Source organism: Hemiscyllium ocellatum, chromosome 35, assembly GCF_020745735.1.
Source record: "Hemiscyllium ocellatum isolate sHemOce1 chromosome 35, sHemOce1.pat.X.cur, whole genome shotgun sequence".
NCBI classification, from domain to species: domain Eukaryota; kingdom Metazoa; phylum Chordata; class Chondrichthyes; order Orectolobiformes; family Hemiscylliidae; genus Hemiscyllium; species Hemiscyllium ocellatum.
This window is the reverse complement of record NC_083435.1, coordinates 31,319,590-31,341,225: the sequence shown is the minus strand read 5'-3', so window position 1 is coordinate 31,341,225 and position 21,636 is coordinate 31,319,590. Positions and strand designations below refer to the sequence as shown.

Genomic DNA, 21,636 nt, shown 5'->3' with positions numbered 1-21,636 from the left:
GCTGGGAGGCATGGTGAAATGTGAGGAGGATGTTAGGAGAATACAGGGTGACCTGGACAGGCTAGGTGATTGGACGGATGCATGGCAGATGCAGTTTAATGTGGATAAATGTGTGGTTATCCACTTGGTGGCAAGAGCAGGAAGGTAGATTACGACCTAAATGGAGTCAAGTTAGGTAAAGGGGCAGTACAACAAGATCTAGGTGCTCTTGTACATCAGTCAATGAAAGCAAACATGCAGGTACAGCAGGCAGTGAAGCAAGCTAATAGCATGCTGGCCTTCATAACAAGAGGAATTAAGAATAGAAGCAAAGAGGTCCTCCTGCAGCTGTACAAAGCACTGGTGGGACCGCACATGGAGTATTGCGTGCAGTTTTGGTCTCCAAATTTGAGGGAGTGCAGTGTACGTTCACACGGTCAATTCCTGGAAAGGCGGGACTATCTTACACTGAAAGATTGGAGCAACTGGGCTTGTATACACTTGAGTTTAGAAGGCTGAGAGGGGACCTGATTGAGGCGTATAAGATTATTAAAGGATTGGATACTCTGGAAGCAGGAAGCATGTTTCCACTGATCGGTGAGTCCTGAACCAGAGGACAGTTTAAAAATAAGGGGTAGGCCACTTAGAACAGAGTTGAGGAGAAACTTCTTCACCCAAAGAGAGTGGTGGGTGTAAGGAATGCTCTGCCCCAAAAGGCTGTGGAAGCCAAGTCTCTGGATACTTTCAAGAAAGAGTTGGACAGAGCTCTTAAGGACAGTGAAATCAAGGGTTATGGGGATAAGGCAGGAACACGATACTGATTAAGGATGATCAGCCATGATCATAATAAATGGTGGTGCTGGCTTGAAGGGCAGAGTGGCCTACTCCTGCACCTATTGTCTATTGACAGAGATAGAAGGGTTAATTTCTAGTTTCCTTTACTTTAGCAATAAAGGAATGATTTAAGTTAGAGAAATTAAACTTTATAATTTATAATTTTAAAAATTACTATGCAAGCTCGGAGAGCGCAGTTCTGATGTATTAGTCAGGTAATGGAATAAAACTGGTTTTCAGAAACTGAGGTCAATTGTTTTTGGCAGAGGGTAAAAGAGGGTTCCTTTTGTGCTTGAGGTTTCCCTCTTCACTGAGAGCCTTTTTTTTGCAACCTGAAATTTGGTTGCAAGAGGATGGAGTTGCAACTTTCCTCCTCCACCTTTACAGTAATTGGCTCATAACAGAAAATAAGAGCAGGACCAGGCCATTTGACCGATCAAGCATGCGCTGTCATTCGACACGATCCTAGTGATCTTTTACCTCAATACTATGCTCATGCCCTCGCCATACACTTTGATGCCTTTAACATCTATAAATCTATTTCTTTAAGTATACCCAGTGACTTGGCCTCTACAACCTTATGCATTAAAGAATTCTACAGGTTCACCATCTTCTGTATGACGGAATTTTTCCTCAGTCCAAATGGCCTACCCCAAATCCTGAGACTGTACAGGAAAGGAGCTAATTGCTGAGTAAGTGATAGATTAGTCTAGTTATTTATTGCAATTTCTTCTGAAGCTTTGGTGTGGCAAGTCAGCTCAACTGAACAAATATAAATCTTGGATCATGCAGAAAATTAAAGAAGCAGCAAGTGACCTAAACCAAAAAAAATGCACAGGAACCTCAAATTATCCGATTACCAATTATTCGAAATTACAGTGATTAAACAGGCACCACCTCCAAATGAATGACTGGGTTTGGAGGCGGGGGTGGTGTTGGACGGGGTTTGCAGACGGGGCGGGGGAGGGGTTGAACGGGGTTTGAAGGCGAGAGGCAGGGTTGGATGGACTTCAGGGCGGGGGTGAGGTTGGACAGGGTTTGGGGGCAGGGGTGTGGTTGGACAAGGGACGGGTTTAGCGGGAAGAAGCAGACAGAGTTTGGAGGCAGGGCGGGGTTGAACAGGTTTGGGTGGGGGGGGGGGGGGCAGGGGCGATGGGGTTGGACGGATTTGCGGGCCGGGGGCAGATTTGGATGGACTTCTGCGGGTAGGCGGGGAACGGTGTTGGGGGCGGAGTCTTGCATGCTGAGTGCTGCTGCAGTCTCCTGAACGGGAGCAGACTTTAAAAACTCCGAGCCCCAGAGGAAAGGCATTTAATCAATTAACCAATAAATCGATTATCTGAATGAAATAGTGCCTACTTATTTCGTTCAGATAATCGAGGTTCCCTGTATTGCTAGCTGCTCAAGATTGAGCTCTGGATTTTGAAAATCAAGTAGCATTTGCTGTCATTGCTATGTATCTACCTGGCAAAGAGCTACATAGATTGCAAATATAGGGAGGTGCTCAATAATGCAGGAAAAGAATGCGCAGGCAGAAAGGAAATGAGTGACCATCAGGCATCTAAGTGAAGGGGGAGAAAGTGAAGACTGCAGATGCTGTAGATCAAAGTCAAAGAGTGTGGTGCTGGAAAAGCACAGCCGGTCAGTCTGCATCGGAGGACAAGGAGAATCGACGCTCCAATGAATCTTAAATGAGGGAACCAGGCAAAAATCAGGAATCCGAGTCTTTCTTGCTTGCAAACCAGAATTTTGGAATCTGCTGACAGCAATGGTTTCCTGAGGAAAATGTGCAGCACGACAGGTGTTTCAGCTTTAGAGTACGGAGGACTGACTAACTCATAGAAGGAGCACACTATCAGGCTAGCAACCTGCAACAAGTGCCGTGCCACAGTGTTGAGGTCACAATTACTTACAATACATAATGATAACTTGATGGGGAAAGTGAATGCACTACAGCCAAGTTTGATGATACACAATAAGGCGGTAGGTAAATGGTGTGGATGAGAGAATCTGAAAAGAGCTACAGGCATGTTAAATGAGCGGGCAAAAATATAGCAGTAAATGTTATTAAAATGGAGAAAGACTGCAACAAGCAATAGAACAAAGGAATTTGGGAGACCTCAGATTTTTTTGATTCACGGTACAAGTTCAGCAATTAATAAGGAATGCAAATGGAATACTGGCCTTTATTTCAAACGGGAATGGAGTGTTAACATTTTTTTGGGGGGGGGGTTGCCAAAACTATATAAAGGTACTAATTGCACCACAATGAGAATATGTTTGGACACAAAGAAAAAAATATAACGGCTTTGGAGAAAGTCCGGAGAAGGCTCACAGGGCTGATACCAAGTATGGGCAAGGACGGTTAGAGTATATTGAGCTACAATCTACTAGAATACAGAAGAATGACAGTGACCTTTTTGAAACATACAAGATTCTTAGGGGACTTGATAGGGTGGATATGAAAAAGATTGTTTACCCTTGTGGACCAGAAAGTGCAATCTCAAAATAAGGGGTCACACATTTAAAGCTATACAGGAGAAGGAATTTTCTTCTCTCAGACGGTAATGCATCTGTGAAATTCTTTATCACAGGTTGTTGACCTCTTATCACTCAGTACATCCTCAGCTGAACGGTCCAGGACATCCGACCTCGGACCTTCAGGTGACCGCCCTCAAGACGAACTCGGGACAGACAACACCGAAAAGTGGCAGAGCAGAGGCTGATAGCCAATTAGTCGGGGTGAAGTAGGAACATGGGTCTGGGTGGGTTACTGTTTGGAAGGTTGATGTGGACTTGTTGGGCCAAATGGCCTGTCTCCACACTGTAGCAAATCTAAGTTCGATACCCATGGGGATGGCCTCAACCAGGACCTTGGGTTCATATGACACAAAAAGTGACCCCACTGCACGATACACACACTCCTACAGACCCATATACTTGCGCAGACCCTCTCTTATATGCTCACACATACACTCCCACACGCACTCTCACAGACTTAAATCCCTTTACACTCTCACACATACTCTCATAACATCCGCTGACACCTCCCCACCACCCCCCCTTTAACACATGCACAGACACATATAACGCATCTTATATTGTGGGGTGAATTTGTACTGGCAGAATTACATTTTACTTTGCTCAAAAACTGCATGAATCCATGGAAGATTCTGGAAATGCATGCTTTTTTTTTAAGGTTAGAATCAGTCTGACCATTGTGGCATAGACACTCTCTCACAGGGCAGATCACACATTAAATGCATTATCTGGGCTGACATGACACCAATTGTTCAAGTTCCCATGAGATGTAACTTTTAAAAAACGTTTTTGCAAATTATATATGAAAGAACTAAAACAAACATGGTCATTCTAAAAGATGAGAGACTTAAGCAATCCAGGTCTTTTTCAATATATAATTTCAGTTACATCACACTGTAAACTTTTGCTATAAATTGTGTCTTACGATCTTATATTCCACAACCACCTGATGAAGGAGCAGCGCTCCAAAAGCTAGTGCTTCCAAATAAACCCGTTGGACTATAACCTGGGTGTTGTGTGATTTTTAACTTTGTACTCTCCAGTCCAACACTGGCATCTCCAAATCATAGGTTGAGACAAGACACATTATTAATCAGTAAGGGCATCAGTAGTAATGGAGGAAAAGGCAGGAAAGTGGAGTTGAGGAAAATCAGATCAGTCATGATCTCACTAAATGACAGATAGACCTAATACACCTACTTCTGCTCCTGTCTTATGGAGAAAAGGAAGAACAGTGGCACAACAATAGCATTAAGGATTCCAATCAGGCAGGCAGATCTGTAGCAATAAACGTTTCCAGGATGGTATGCTACATCCCTCGGTCACAGATGTCACCAAACAGCTACAGGGTCCCTTTCAGGAACAGAATGAGCAGCCAAAGGATATGACCTGCACTGGTACTTTGACTAGTGTGAAAGCGGAATGAGTTCCCAAACCAGGTTTTAGGGAATTTGAGAGGAAATTCGAAACAGGACCTCGATAGCAGTAATCTCAGAATTACTCTGAGTGCCAAGAGCTAGTGAGCATAGGAATTGATCCGAGTATTCAGTACAGAGTTGGGAGGTCATGTTGCGGCTGTACAGGACGTTGGTTAGGCCACTGTTGGAGTATCGCATGCAACTCTGGTCTCCTTCCTATTCGAAAGTTGTTGTGAAACTTGAAAGGGTTCAGAAAAGATTTACAAGGATGTTGCCAGGGTTGGAGGATTTGAGCTATAGGGAGAGGCTGAACAGGCTGGGGCTGTTTTCCCTGGAGGGTTGGAGGCTGAGGGATGACCTTATAGAGGAGGTTTACAAATTATGAGGGGCATGGACAGGATAAGTAGGCAAAGTCTTTTCCCAGGGTCAGGGAGTCCAGAACTAGAGGCCAGAGGTTTAGGGTGAGAGGGGAAAGATATAAAAAGAGACCTAAGGGGCAACTTTTTCACAAAGGGTGGTACAGGTATGGAATGAGCTGCCAGAGGAAGTGGTAGAGGATGGTACAATTGCAACATTTCAGAGGCATTTTGATGGGTATATGAATAGGAAGGATTTGGAGGGATATGGACTGGGTGCTGGCAGATGGGACTAGATTGGGTTGGGATATCTGGTCAGCATGGATGGGTTGGACCGAAGGGTCTGTTTCCATGCTGTACTTCTCTATGACTATGATTCATTGAACGTGTGGTGGAGAACTGGTATATGAGATCATTAGATTTCTCCAGGGTAGCTGGACTTAAGGTGAACAGGTTACAGCTCTCCAGGACAGAAACTGATTTCATCACAGGGAGATTTGCCAGTACTACTAGAGGCAGTTTAAATTTGCTTCTTAGGATGATGGGAAGCCAATAAGTGCTCAAATTATATTTAAGGAAAGATGGCAACAGAGGCAGAGAGGTTGCAAATGCAATTATATGGTAGCCAAAACAAAGGTGAGCATCAGCCAAGCTTTGAATGTGGAATCACTCCAAAAAGAAAGTTAGGGACACTCTACCTGAATGCACAATATATTCATAACAAAAGGAGATGATTTAAAAGCTTCAAGTTTAGATTAGACAAGATTCCCTACAATATGGAAACACACCATTTGGCCCACAAGTCCACACTGACTCCCCGAAGAGTAACCCACACAAACCCATTCCCTAACCCTAAACTTATTCCTGACTAATGCACCTAACACTATGGGCAATTCAGTATGGCCAATTCACCTAACCTGCACATGTTTGAATTGTGGGAGGAAAACGGAACAACCGGAGGAAACCCACGTAGATACAGTGTGAACATGCAAACTCCACACTGACAGTCACCCAAGACAAGAATCGAACCTGGGTGCCTGGTGCTGAGGCAACCGTGCAAGACACTACTCCACCGTGCCACCCCCAAATGGGTGCGATCTAACTATCATTACAGAAACATAACTGTAGGATGACCAGGTAGGGAACTGAATATTCGAGAATACTGGTTACTGAGAAAGGATATACAGAAAGGAAAAGGAGGTGGTACTGCACTGGATACAGAGATAGAAGGCTCTATTGCCAAATTTGCAGATGACAAAAATAGGGGGGATGGTAAATTGCAATAGGAAATAAGAATCTTACAAATGGTAAGGAAAGTGGGTACATGAAGCTTAACATGGATAAGTGTGAGGTCACACTTTTGGGTCGAGAAAATGGGAATGCAACTTACTATCTTAAATGGAAAGAGACTTTGGGGTGCTCCATTGCAGAGAGCTAGGTGTACTCACTCATGAGTCATAGAAAATTAGCATGCAGGTAACATAGATAATGAAGAAAGCGAATGAAATGTTGGTTTTCATAGCTAAAGGAATAAAATATAAAAAGGTAAGGAAGTATTGCTGCAACCATACAAGGCATTGGTGAGACCTCACTTGGTGGTATTGTAAACAGTTTTGGTTCCCTTGAGGGAAGATTCAGTGGCATTGGAGGCACTTCACAGAAGGTTCAGTAGATTGACCCCAGAGATGAGGGGTTTGTTGTTTGAAGACAGATTGAACAGTTTAAGCCAATATTCTCTGGAATTTAGAAGAATGAGAAGAGATCAAATTGAGGTATTCAAGATGATAAAAGATGGGAATAAAATAGACATGGAGAGGATGCTTCCTCTTGTGGGGCATGATAGGATGAGAGGCCATAGTCTTAGGATAAGGGGTAGCAAATTTAAAACAATTGGAGGAAAAACCACACCTCCCAAAGGGCTGTGAATCTGTGGAATTGGCTACTGCAAAATGCAGTGGATGCTGGGACAGTGAGTAAACTTACGAAGAAGGTAGACAGATAATAGATTGAAGGGATATGGAGAGAAGGCAGGATAATGGGGACAAGGAGCATATCGACCTGGATTGAATGTCAGAGCAGACTCGATGGGCCAAACGGCCTAATTCTGTTCCTATATCATATGAACTTATGATAATAAGGAACAGTATCAGTACATTAGTATGGGAAGATCTCAGATTATAAAATCAAATTGTGGAATCTGTTTGGGAGGAGTTAAACAACAAGAGACAGCAAACAATGGTAGTTGTTTTTAAGTCAACAAATAGCAAGGGTGGTGTGGTGTTCAACAGGAGATGAGAGAAACACAGTATAAGTCATAAAGTAATCATGGTGATTTCAATCTGCATATAGGGGGGTTAAATGAGCACAAACACTACAAAGAATAATTTTTTAAAGTGGCACGTTAAGGAGCTGATGAGACAACAGGTTACTTTACATCTTTCAAGCAGCTTTATGGATGAGTGACTATATACCATAGAATTTTATAGTTTGTTTGAAAGTGAGCTATTTCAATCTGAAGCCAAGGTGTTAAATTTGAACAAAGGAAATTAAAGGTTTGAGGGCACACCAGCTGAGCTAGATTGGGAAAATGTATTAAAAGTTGAGAAGGTATACAGCCAATGGATAGTCGCCAAAGAATTAATATATCATTCCTGCTCTATTTTTACAGTATACTATACATTCCTTTAAAGAAAAGCAAGTCAATCTTGTCCAAAAACAAAGTTTAAGAATTTTATCAGATTAAAACATATCTATGAAGTTGTCAAAAATAGCAGTAAATCTGAGGGTTAGATGATTGTTAGAATACAGAGGGATACGAAGAAATGGAAAATAAGTGAATAACGAAATTCAAGCATCAAATCACAAAAATGGACTATAAAAAGCTTCTAAAAAAAAGTACATCAAAAGACGGTTGACTCAAAAAATATAGGTCCAATACAGGCAGAGTCATGAGAATTTAGAACAGACAATAGAAAAAAAGTTAAAAAGAAGTTCAATAATTACTTTGAACCTGTCTTCAAGGAAGATACATGAAATTGGAGCTCTCGGGAACTGGGGTGCATGGAAATTTGAACAAAATTAGTATTTCCTAGGAAGGTTGTATTAGAGAAATGAATGGAATCAGAAGTTTTTCAATCCCAGGGTTCAGCATTATACATTCAAAAATGTTGGAACAGGTAGCTATGGATATTGTGGGTGCATTGATGATCATCTTCCAAAGTTTTACAGATTCTAGAATGCTCCTGCAGATTGGAAGATAGCAAATCTTACTACATTTTATTTTAGAGAGAGAGAAAATAGGAACTACAGACCTGGTAGCCTTACATCAATAATAGTAGAGAATGTGCTAGAACCTATTATAAAGGTTATGACAGATCCATAATATTTGGATAATAATGATCTGATTGAGTAAAATTAATGTGGATTTGTGAATGCAAACCCATGTGTGACAAATCTGTTGGGAATGTTTAGCAGCATTTTATTAACAGAATGAATAAACAGTTGGTGCACATCGATTTCCACTTGGATTTTCAATGTCTTTTGATAAGTTCCCCACAGAAGAAAGCTTAGCAAAATTAAAGTGCAATTAGGAGGCAATGTACTTCATAAATAAAGGAACGGTTAATACTCAGAGTAGGAATAAACATGTCATTCTCATGTTTGCAAGCTATGCTCAGTGAGGTAACACAAGGATCAGTTCTTTAGACCCCAGCAGTTCAGAATAAGTTTAAATAACTTGGACATGGGGCTAAGTGAAATAATTCTAAGTCCATGGATGATAGAGAGGTCGGTGAAAATGTGTGTTGCAAGGAAGGTGAAAAGTGGCTTTACGGAGATCTGTCTGGACTAAGTGATTGGATAAACATGGTAGATGGAACATAATGTGGAGCAATGTGAGGTTACCCACTTTGGTCAGAAGAAGATATGCAGAGAAGTTCTTACAAGTAAGAAGTTAGAAAGCTAGATGTACGGAAGGTACCTGGGTGTCCTTGTCAATGCGTCACTGAAGGCTAACATACTCATTCTAAAAAAAAACAAAGTTGCTGGAAACACTTTGGCAGAATCTGTGGAGAGAAATCAGAATTATCATTTTAGGTCCAAAGACCCTTCTTCATACTCATTCTAATCTTTCATTTACTTTTCTCTTGAACCTATGTCCCTTTCCAGTTTACAACACCTAACTCCAAACCCCCACAACCAACATGGATTCAGTATCACAATCAAATGCCTTTGAAAATATGAAAGTCACAATATTTCCTTTCACACGCAGTTAATCCTTAAAGTGGTACTGCATTTACTAAGCATGAGTGGCCTTTCACAAATCCATTCTGACTGCCCACAACTGGCTCATTCTAGTCGATTTCATCCACACCATGCTCTCTAGTTACCCCTTCCTGATGTTAGGCACACTGATCTATAGTTACCCAATAATTTGTTTCTCCTTTCTCAAACACAAGTGTAATACTGGCAACTTTCCAGTCCTTTGAATCAGCTTCTTTAATTCAAAGATGTTTGAAAGAGTGTAGTCAGAGCTTTGCCAAATTGTCATGACGTTTTGGTTATCTGCCATTGAGCTCCAGCATTTATTCTATTCTACTTTTGAGCTCAATAGGTTAGTTTCCCCCTCTATGGAATTCATTATCTGGACTCATCTTTTTGAATTATTACCATTCAGAATCTTTGAAAACTGATGCCATATACTCTATCAAGAGATTTCTACTTGCGTTGTGGTAGAATCCTTCAAAAATGTAAGTGTCCATCCTTTACTTCTACTTCATCCAAACATTTTATAATAAGGGATATGCGCTACCCCAATTAAAGCAGAATTACTGCTATTGAAGTAATGCCATTTCCTCACCCTCAACTACTGTCTTGTTCACTAATTTACGATAAATATATCTGAAGTGCTCACATTTAAATCTGTGTTTACCATACTCATTCTAACCCTTTATTTAGTTTCTTTTCATCTAACTCAGATGCTCACTGAAACTTCCCCTAATGTGAATTTACATTCTCAACCAGGACATTGCAATGAAACTGCTTAATGACACTTCTCGGGAAAATTGGTCAATGCATATCGCTGGCAAGCAGAATTTCCATGAACATTCAAAGATGAGCATGGCTCTAATGTACAGGATCCAGAACTAACAAGAAGCTCCCTTTTCTCCCACCCTCCCCCCCCTCCAAAAAACTCCTCCATTTCACTTTCCCAGATCATGTCACACAGCTGCCTGAAAAAAAACATTGAATCTCTAGAATCGACTTCACACCATTCAGTGAAAGAATTAGCATGTCTCTGAGTGTGTAACCCATGTTCCTACAACCAACAACTTAAAATGCAACAGACAAGCTTTGGCCAGGAATTTGATCTCTTCGTAAATTTAAATTGTCATAAATCAAAAACAAGGTTATCAAAAAGGCTGTACAGTGGAAAAACTATCCTTCACACTGATGAATAAAAATGCTCGTGGGGAGGTTTTCAATTGCACAACTTAGTCAAAAAAAGCTCAGAAAAGAAAAGCCAGGAAGTTTTGCTGAAGATTCAGCAATGACTTGTTAGGCATCAGCTGGCAATGCATATCCAATCGAACACACCACAACTCAGCAAAGGTGTCAAGACTTTATAGAAAGCACAGAGATAAGATTGGCCAGAATAGGTCCAGGGATGAGGGACTTAAATTATATAGTGAAACTGGACAGGTTAGGTTTGCCCAGCCTTGCAGCAGGGATTGTTAAAGGGAGGCAAAAAAAAGTTCAAGAATCATTCAAGCCTTGATATGTTTAAAGAAGAGAAAATGCTTGCACTAGCAGAAAATTCGGAAACCAGACAACAACAGTTACAGATTCGGCTGAAGAGACACAAAGGAGGTGGGAGTTTTATTTTGGTTCTGCCAGTACAATCTGGAATGCACTGTCTGGTGGAAACAGATTGAATAGCAACTTTCAAGGGGAACTTGACATACTCCTAGACAGATTAAAAAGGAAGTGGAGAAAAAGAGGCAGACTCTGTCTAATTGGATAGCTTTATCAAAAAACCAGCTCAGGATTAATGGGCCAAATGGTCTCCCTCTGTGCTGTACAATCGCGTAGGAAGTAATCTTCATCAAGACCCAGTTGGCCTTTGCATAAAATAAATTTTCCTTTGGTAGGCAGCAAGGCTTTCAGACATTAATTGTTGAGCAGTGTTCAGATTAGCTGCAGATGCAAAAATCCACAAATATACATACGGTTAATGCACACCCACCAATAGCAGCACACAGTATTAATTTTTCAAGTTACAATTGGATGCTTCTTAATTGATTGCACAGCAGATTTAACTAGCATGCAACCTTACAGTTTCTCAAAAATAAACAGCTTGAGGTAAGGGCAGAATTGATCAGACACTAATCAATGGACAGTTGACCAAATTAGCTTGAAAACAAAAATCATCTGCCTCTTCTCCATATACATGCCAACTGACCCTCAATGCATGTGTGATATTTTCTATTTAAAGTTCAGACATGAAACCAACAAGAACACTCCTCAAAGTCCAGAGGATGGACCTCCAGTCATGGAGCATCTGAAGGAAAATGGCAGGATGCGAGTTCAGCTGAGTTAATGCAGCACATGCATCGGCAACCATTTTCACTTAACAGACTTTTAATTTTAAAAAAAGCACCACTTAGAAAGTGAAGAGCACCACCAGGATGAACATTTGGATTCCTAAACGAAACATGGGAAAATATCAAATTTCCCTGGCAGAATACAAAATTTGCCTAGGTAAGCTCATCCGTTTTGTTGTGTATCATTAAAAAGAATCTAAATCTGAAATTTAATGATAGTCTTTGCATTTTTATTTTACTCATCTTCAAGAACACCCATGCTCAGGTTCAGTATATCTACTCACAAGAATTGCAAAGGGGAATCAAAAAGCAAATGTAAAAATTTAATGAGAAAAAAGGACATTTCTAATTTGAATGACAATTCTGTAAGATATGTACATATTTTAGGAATTAATGCTACCTTTGGGAACATTTTTAAAATTTGCCAGTAAAATCAAAAACTTTAATCTCAGATGTACAGAATTACAAAAAACTTTCAACTGCAATATTCATAATGAAAAATGTATTAGAAGCTATTCATAACAATGTATCACCTCAGCTGTATGAGAAACACTAATTGTAACCATAGAACTGCTCTTTGAATCAATTATCTGCAACTATGATGGAGCTATAACCAGGTGAATAGGCTTATTTAGAGCACAATGATGTTTCAATTGAAATCATCATTCTAAACTGTAAAGATCGATATAATAAATAGCCTTTTAACTCCCTAACAAAAAAGACTTTTTCCTTTTCTTGACAAACCTTTTATCATGGTAACACAAACCTGCTAGAAAAAAAGGTGGGAGTCACAGATGTCATGTTAAAGAGGCAGGCATACAGCTATGGAACCAAACTTCTGTCCCTGTACAATCATAACCAAGTTATTAATTGAGGGGTTGGATGCCAACACGCGTCAGATCAGCAGACGTTTGTCAAAATCCCTTGTCAGGGATTTTTATACACCGAGAGGAAGAGGACTACAAAGACCTCTCTTTTCCAAATAAAAAGAGAGCTTCATTGACAACCAGGAAAGAAGAAACTAATAAAAATAGATGCAAAGTTTCAAAGAAAAAGAGAAAAAGGAACTGTGTAATTTTAAAAACTACTGAGTTGAGAAGCACTGTAAGCCTTGTTGGAAAATTATTGCTGTGCGCACATATGCCATTCAGGAGTGTGAATTTTACAGCAACTAAAACATTGCAGAGGCTTTTGCTTTATAGATTTGTATATCTCTCATGCAGACATGCAAAATAGACATAAAGGGATATTCCCTCTGCTTCACACGTACCTGCGGGGTCCTTTGCAGTTCGTAGAGGCTGAGCTGCCCTGTTTTACTCACCTGTGGGGTCCGATGCAGCTCATAGAGGCTGAGCTCCCAGGTTTTACTAGGATTCTGAGTGTTCACCGGTGCTGCCATAGTAACTGCAGCAATTTTTAAAGTTTTATTTTACAAGTGTTAGCCTTCGCACGTCCAGACTGCGAAAGAAGAAAAGCACAGAAACATAGCATTAATCCAAGCCAGAATAAATATTGTTTACAAAATAACCATACAGAAACAATGGAAAGATATAACAGCCATTTTGTGACAGACACTCCAAAACCAAACAACTTTTTGGGTAGGTGAACAAGTCAAGATAAACCCTAGTTGAAAGATTGTAATAGACTCCCAATTACTTATGCTATCAATCAGTACAGCAAATGATCAGAAAGATCTCAACAGCCCTAAAAGCAAAAGTCTGCAGATACTCAAAATCATACAAGCGAATAGTTTAATCATATAGAAGAGTCACTTTAAACATTACTTCTGTTTCACTCTCCACTGCTGCCAGACCTGAGCTTTTCCATCAATGCTTTTCATTCTTACCAGCTCTAATTTTTGTGCTAATCATGTCTGCAGATAAGGGAAAAGGAATGATTGCAACTGATGCATATAGATACAGATCAACAAACTACATCTATATAATAAAATTGAGGCCTCACCTTAAGCAAAATTTCAGTCAGTGGGTTAAATAATATTCTAGGATTCTCACTAACACAACACTGGAGCCCCCCAGGGGTGCATACTCATCCCCCTACTGTACTCACTGTATACCCATGATTGCATGGCCAAATACCAAATTAATGCCATTTATAAGTTCACTGATGACACCACCATTGTCTGTCGAATCTCAGATGGTGACAAAACAGACTACAGAGGGGAGGTGGAAGACCTCGAGAAATGGTGCACTGAGAACAACCTCGCTCTCAACAACCTTGCAAAGGAACTCGTTATTGACTTTCAGCGGGATGTTACTCGTACCCCTCTAACACATTAACAGCTCACAAGTGGAATGAGTGGGCAGTGTCAAGCTCCTGTAGTGGTCATCCACAACAAGCTTTCTTGGACTCTTCATGTGGACGCACTGGTTACAAAGGCCTGACAGGCCTTTCCTCAGGCAGCTGAGGAAATTTGGCATGACGGCGAATACAATTGCCAACTTTTATAGGTGTGTCACCGAGAGCATTCTGTCTGGATGTACCTGGTATGGCATCTGTACCATTCAAGATCAGAGATGGTTACAGAGAGTGGTGAATTCATCCCGGACAATCACAAAGACCAACCTCCCATCTATAGAATCCATCTACCACTCTCACTGTCAAGGAAAGGCTGCCAGTATTATCAAAGATCCATCCCACCCTGGCAATGTTTTTCTACAACCTCTACCAACGGGGAGAAGGTATAGAAGCCTGAACACATGCTCCAGCCGGTTTCGAAACAGTTTCTATCCTAATGTTGTTAGAATACTGAATGGACTCTCAAACTCCTAACATTCGCCTGTACCTGTGCTTTTGTTTTTGCCGCTGTTTGCCTATTATTTACTTATCTACGCTGTTTAACTCTGATCTGCCTGTACTGCTCGCAAAGCAAAGCTCTGCACTGTGTCTCGATGTGACAATAAATTCAATTCAATTTACTGGCTGAGGCAAGTCATGTGGAGTCCAAAATGATAAACCATTAAAAACGAATACAAAAGCTTAATATAAAGCTGCCAGCATCGAGTCAATGCAAAAGAAATTGTGGTCTGCAGTATATGCTGTTTTTTATTAAGATTATTGCTGGTGAGGCTAGCATTTATTGCCTACAGGGTAGTGATGAGTCAACCACATGGCTGTGGATCTGGAGTCACGTCAGCTGGACCAAGAATAGTAGATTTCCTTCCAAGGAAATTAGTGAATGAGATTTTTTTTTACGGCAATGGTTACATGGTCCCCATTAGCCTAGCTTTTCATGCTACCATTTGCTATGGTCAGATTAGAACCATGTTCTCAGAAGATTACCCCGGGGCTCTGGTTTACTCGCCCAGTTTCATTATCACTATGCTACCACCTCATGATCCAACAACATTTGAAACTCCTGCACCATCAACATTCAAGTAGTTTGGTATTACTAAGGACAAAACAGTCCCATCCACAAGCTTCTGATATTCACTCCCTCCACTACTGACAAACTGGCAGTGAACAGCATGTCCAAGAGGTACTGCAGCAATTCAGTACTCATTCTTTCAAATCCACCACCTTAAGGACAAGGACAGCAGGAGCACCACCAGTTTCCATTCAAGCATTACACCATCCTGCCTTGAAACCGTACTGCCATTCCTGCAGTGTCACTGGGTCAATATTTTGGAACTCTCTTGCCTATGGGTTTACCTGCACCAGACAAGAAAGCAGCTCACAACTTTCTCAAGGACTATTAGGGATGGGTAACAAATGTCAGCCCATTTAACCAGGTTAGCCAATGACAATGCACGCTTTTTAATCCAGGACCCAAGTCTTTATTTATACAACCCTCAACTCTGTACATTCTTAATGTCGAACTGTCAGGGCTTTACAATAGAAAAAGGCCACTTGGTCATGCTGGCCAAAAACAAGTTACCCATCTTAAAGCTATCTTTCAGCTATCTGACACAAATCAGTGCTCAAAATACACAGGGATGTAATAGGCAAAGTCACCCGTGAAAGTGACCTTGGAAAAATGAATTGTGAACATGACCAACCAGACAAAGTCAAAACTGCGAAATTTTGAAAGGAGCCACTTTTCAGCTTGTTCCCTCCCGCAGTTGCTGATCAGGTATGGAATGGAAACAAGGTAAAAACAATGACTGCAGATGCTGGAAACCAGATTCTGGATTAGTGGTGCTGGAAGAGCACAGCAGTTCAGGCAGCATCCAAGGAGCAGCGGAATCGACGTTTCCAGCAAAAGCCCTTTATCAGGAATAAAGGCAGAGAGCCTGAAGCCTGGAATGGAAACAGCCTGTCAGCAGAGAACCAGTGAGGTGGTGAGCGGCAGTACTGAACTAAGATGGCCAAGCTGAAAGGTGCAGAGAATCTGTCGGGCAAGAACATTGGATGGAGTAGACATATAGACAGCAAGGCAGGAAGTAATTGGGTAGCAATGGGAGAGGTATATAGTGAATGGCTGCAAAGGAGGAGAGGAATGAGGGAGAAGTGAGCAGCTGAAGGGAACAGCAGAAACAACTGGTTGCAAAGGAGTGGGTAGAATGAAGAAAGGTGATATCAAAGTGGGTGGGAGTGGAGAATCAACTAGCTACAAAGGGGAGAGGGAGAGGGGCTGCCAACAGGAGCCTGTCATCAAGGAATTCCCACTAACGGAGCCAGAAACATGACACAGGTAACAAATACCTTGCAACTATTTTTAAAATAAAACCTCAAAATTTAAGTGCGTGTCAGTTATTGTAAAAAGATTAATTGCTCTCTTATACCAATATCAACACTGTGCATCTGGGAAATTGAAGTTTTCCTGACATGTTCTGTCTTCCAAAAGAATTGGAGACTTCATAATTGACAATATTTGAAGACTTTTAATTCTTCTTCTAGTAGCACACATATTCCCTGTCAACTCAAATACGGAAGACAATGTTTCATAGAATGCCTACAGTGCAGAAAAAGGCATTCACCCCGTTGAATTTGCACAATCCTCTGAAGACCATCCCACCTTGACCCAGGCCCCCAACCCTATCCCTGTAACTCTGCAGTTATCACGGCTACCCCATCTAGTCTGTACAGCCCTGAACACTAAGGGATGATTTAACATGGTCAATCCATTTAACATGCACATCTTTGGACTGTGGGAGGAAACCACAGCACCCAGCAAAAACCCAAGGAGACATGCAGAGAATGTGTAAACTTTGCACAGATAGTACCCAAGGCTGGAATTGAACCCAAATTCTTGCCAGTATAAGACAGCAGTGCTAACACTGACACCATGCTGCCCTAATGACTGCATCTCATCTAATAAAGAGAATGAAAATATAAAACACAAAACCAAACCAAGAAATCTCAAGATTAGGGCGAAAAAGTTATTTTTATTCTTATCTATAGACCTGCAGGTTACAGGAGGTATAGCCAAAAACTATTCAAATAAGTTAAGGTTTTTGCTTCAACTATCTTTTTCAGAACCCTACCTTCCACTGGGTGAAAGATATTTTCCTCAGCTCTCCTCAAGATTTTCCAATCATTTTACATCCGCACTGCCTGGTCACTGCACTTCAAGGCAAATTGACTCATGTTTGCTCTATCCAGACCAGCTCAATTTTGTGTATCTCAATCAATAAGATCACCTCCTCACCATTCTCTGTTTCACAGATGCCCAGTCTGTCCAATCTTTCTTTTTAGCTATATTTTGCCAGTCCAGGCAACATGCTCACCATTGCTTGTGCAACTACCTCTGTTCTGGAATGAGATAACCAGATCTGCAGACATACTGAAGGTGCAGCCTAATTAACAATTTGTACAATTTCAGAATGTGCATTCTATACTTGAGTTAATTTTATTTTATATTCTTATTCCAATATCTATCTTCCTTTGAAAAGGCTTTATATTCATTATGTACTCAGCCTGTGTTTTCTAGATTCATGACCCTCTGTTTTAAATCAAACATCTGCCACAAGACCCAAGTAATATGTTTACATAATCTACAAGGGTGACCTTCTGAACAAGACTGCCAATGTTAAAGCAGTGTGCAAAGTTCAGCTGTTTGCTGATCTCAGACAGGATACAGAATCAACTGGCCAAACCTATATCACACAAGGTCCTTATTTCATGCCAGGTGAAGTCATTTACCTCCCCTCAGTCTGCAGAAGCCATGAGGTCTGGCCAACTTTGCCACACAATCCATACCAGTTAGTTCTTGTCTTTTTGCCCAAGTTAGTGGTCTCTTGTTTGGAAAATCTGATCCAACTCTTCAGAAACTTCTACTTTGTAAGACATATTATTGTGATGATGCTAACACGTCAGCAAAAAAAAAAGTAAACTTATGCTTCCAATCAGCATGGCATTCTGAAAATATTGCCAGAAGGATTCTAGATCAAGTACAATTATAAATGCATGAAATCCTTGTACAGGAGACCACAGGAACTGCAAAACATATTTACCTGCAGCCTTCATTTTAAGCTAATTATCATCAACAAGAGATGATGACAGCAAGTACCTCACTGAAGCACTGGCTGATGAATATAGCGTCCTAATACTAAATTAAACCCACTGATGCTGCTGCTCATTTTATCTATTTGCTGCTAAAGTTGGATGGATCTAAAAACCTGTACCTGACCTTCTTATATGTTTCTTCCTGAAGTTTGTCATAATGGAAATCATATTTACCTCCAAGCTCCTTTATCTGAATCAAATACTTAGCTATCAGTTCACCCCATCCCAAAACCATCTCCTAAAGCAAAAACAAACTGCTGGAAAAGCTCAGTAGGTATCGCAGCATCTAAAGAGAGAAAGCAAAGTTAACATTTCAGGTTCAATGACCCTTCTTCAGAACCCTTCATCTCCAGAAGGCTTTCTATTCCTGTTCTGTATTCTAGCATCAAAATTAGGCACGGGGATTGTTGAGCAACTTGGATCCAAACAGACATTCAGATCTCCTTCCACCTCCTTCTATAACTTTAGTAGTAAGAGGCAGCTTTCAATCCATTTCCATCATAGAGCAACTGCCTGAACTTACATATACATGCTTTGCTATCATTACCAAATGTGCTAGCACATTTTACATCATACAAATTAATGTATTAAGATATCAATTTACTGCTTGCTGTTGGAAGGTAAAGATTAGCCTTTGATAACACAGTAACCCTGCACACCCCTTCAGCAAATAACTTTATCTTCACAGAAGTGCTTAGAAATAGCTGCAACAAAACAATCCAGTTTTGCTGGTTATTATCCATGCAAGCAGTTTTAATCTCATGTTTGCCTTATCTCCGTCTCTTGAAAACCCATAAACCACTACTACAACATGCTATTCTTCCACATTGAGCCAAAGACCTGATCAATCACAAACTATTTTCACTCCATGAAAAAAGCATTTTCCTCTCTATGCTAAATCTACCACATGTAGAGTGAGGGTAGTCATTTTATTGCTGTTACCCTGCCTCCAAGACAGCAATCTGACTGAGAAAACAAACTGAGTCTACACAGTGGACTCCTTTCGAGTGGCAAGGCTCGGCAGACATGCTGGGCAGGAGAAAAGCTGAATAGTTTCCACCTTCACTCTCAAAACAAGGGAATTTGGGCAGCATGTTGGCTGAGTGGCTAGCACTGCTGCCTCACATCACCAGGGACTCTGGTTCAATTCCAGCCTTGGGCGACTATGTGGAGTTTGCACATTCTCCACGTGTCTGCGCAAGTTTCCTCTGGGTGCTCCAGTTTCTTCCCACAGTCCAAACGTGCAGGTCAGGTCAATTGGCCATTCTAAATTGCCCGTAGTGTTTGGTGCATTAGTCAGAGGGAAATGGGTCTGGGTGGATTATTCTTTGGAGGGTCAGTGTGGACTTGTTGGGCCAAAGGGCCTGTTTCCACACTGTAAGAAATCTAATCTAATTAACTTGGTACGTTAATTTCATTAGCATACACTCATTGCTCAGCCATGTGCGTCAAATGGATGAAGGCTGTACGCCCAACCTTCAGCACAGTAGACTAACCACTGGGACATGATCTTTTGGGCACCAGTTTGCTGTGCGCAAACTGGCTGCTGTGTTTCATGCATCACACCAGGAAAGGCTACACTGTCCTTCAGAGTCTATCACTGACTGGAATTTGACAGTCCACTATAGAAATGCTAGATTTTTTTGGAGTGCAGAAACATATTTTATTCATAAGTTAATAAACACAAGTAATGCCCAGAAAATATAGAATTTTGCCATTCCTTATCAGAGCTTCAATCCAATTGCAAAAGCTTTTTCAAAACATGAAAGGAAACTATTTACATTCACATTAAGGCTACAAGAGGATCTGGAAACTGGTAGACCCATATTATATTGTGGTTGAAATACTTGGATGGTGACCTATTCCCACTGCATCTTGGCAGCTATCCCAATATTACTGCTTTTTTTTTAATTTCTAAAACGAAGCTTAATCAATTATTTATAAAAACCAAGTACAGCACAAGTCCGTACAGTCTGTGCAGAAAAGTGGAATTCTTTTTACACTCCTGGTTACAGCTTCCAGTTGCAAAAGAAAGAATATTTTCTAATCATGGGTATTCCTTTAAGGCCAGCGATGGGGGGGTCCTTCTTTTTGCTCCCATTCCCTCGTAGCTATCCCTCCGAAAGCTTGTGGTTGCAAATAACCCTGTTCGGACCATAACTCCAGTCCAACACCGGCACCTGCATGTCATCGTTGAAGGGAAGCGGCGATTGACCAAAGCGCACGCTGAGGTTGCGAGGTCTCTCTTCCTTTGCTGCTCTGGATGCAGCAATCAGCGCCTGGGGTGGGGGGGGGGGGGGAATGCGACCTCCTTACCTGTGGCGCGGGGCAGCGGCGCGCGGCACACCCACACCTCTTCCCCCTCCCGAGTCCACAGGTGAACTCCCGCTCTCACCTTCGCCAGCCCCTCCCCCTACCCTCTCTCCCCTTGTGACGTTCACACTGGCTACAGCACTCCCCGCGCGTGTCGCACCTTCACCTGTCGGAGCGCGCGCGCGAGCACAGCCCCGCCCACCTGAGGGAGGGAGGGAGTTTGGAGAGGACAGTGGGAGGGAGAGGGGTGGCGCGCGCTTCCGCGCACGCTCACTGGCCTGACCGACCCAAGGCCGGCGATCCCGCTCGAGCAGCCGCTCACCGACCGTGGGGCCTGCTCAGTAGGCCCCAGGCCTTTGCGGATCTTTATATACGTTATACAGAGAGAGAGAAAAAAAAGGTGCGGCTATACACGTATGGATATGTGAAGAGCTTTATCGTTTGTTACTCGCCTGCGCCGTTTCCTCCGTTCGCTCCCCTCTCACCTTCGTGGGTAGTCCTCCCTTTGCCGTTCACCGATCCGTCTGATCTGTTTTCTCTCGGTCTCGCGCACTCACAACAACGGCAAACCAGCCCTGTGCGGGGTAGGTGCGTCACTTCCTCTCTCCGCTCCGCCGCCCGCCCCCCCCCGTGACGTCATTTCCGTCTCCTCGTCTGAAAAGTTGCAGTTCACCACGTTCTGAAGTGGTCAAGGAGGAGGCTCGTCATATGAAGCCATGGGGGGGGGTGGGGAAACTGAGCAGGTCTAGGCACATCTGTGTATATATAGAGATCGAGAATAAACAGAATCAACTTGTTACTGGTTCCCTGGCCACATAGGTGTTTTCCTGGTGATAGATAAAGTCTTTTTTTTGCAGAATAGTTCCTTTGGTGAGTTACTGCTCATAAATCCACGTGTGATGTTTGGGGGAAAAGTCAACACTACTTCTATGCAGTGTTATTGCAGGGGATGGAAAAAAGCAGAAACAGGAACGTCGGATATGTTTGCTGTGGGTATAAAATGAGGTCTGCAGATGCTGGGGATCACAGCTGAAAATGTGTTGCTGGTTAAAGCACAGCAGGTCAGGCAGCATCCAAGGAACAGGAAATTCGACGTTTCGGGCATAAGCCCTTCATCAGGAAGGGCTT

The 21,636-nt window shown here is 41.9% G+C and overlaps 1 protein-coding gene across 4 annotated transcripts in view; it reads right to left on the bottom strand.

Moving 5' to 3' along the window:
- The window catches only part of LOC132832754 (E3 ubiquitin-protein ligase RING2-B-like), a 42,269-nt gene extending 21,164 nt beyond the window's left edge, over positions 1 to 21,105 (bottom strand). The window contains exons 1-2 of one of the 4 annotated variants that reach the window (XM_060850880.1): positions 20,961 to 21,105; positions 13,001 to 13,188 (exon numbers count right to left, since the gene is read on the bottom strand). In XM_060850880.1, the coding sequence (XP_060706863.1) occupies positions 13,001 to 13,129 (129 nt within the window). In that variant the 5' untranslated portion in view covers positions 13,130 to 13,188; positions 20,961 to 21,105. Of the gene's footprint in view, positions 1 to 9,107; positions 9,193 to 13,000; positions 13,189 to 20,960 lie in introns of those variants that run through there. The other 3 variants (XM_060850882.1, XM_060850881.1, XM_060850883.1) reach the window with 3 other exon arrangements.
- Positions 21,106 to 21,636: the final 531 nt, after the last annotated feature.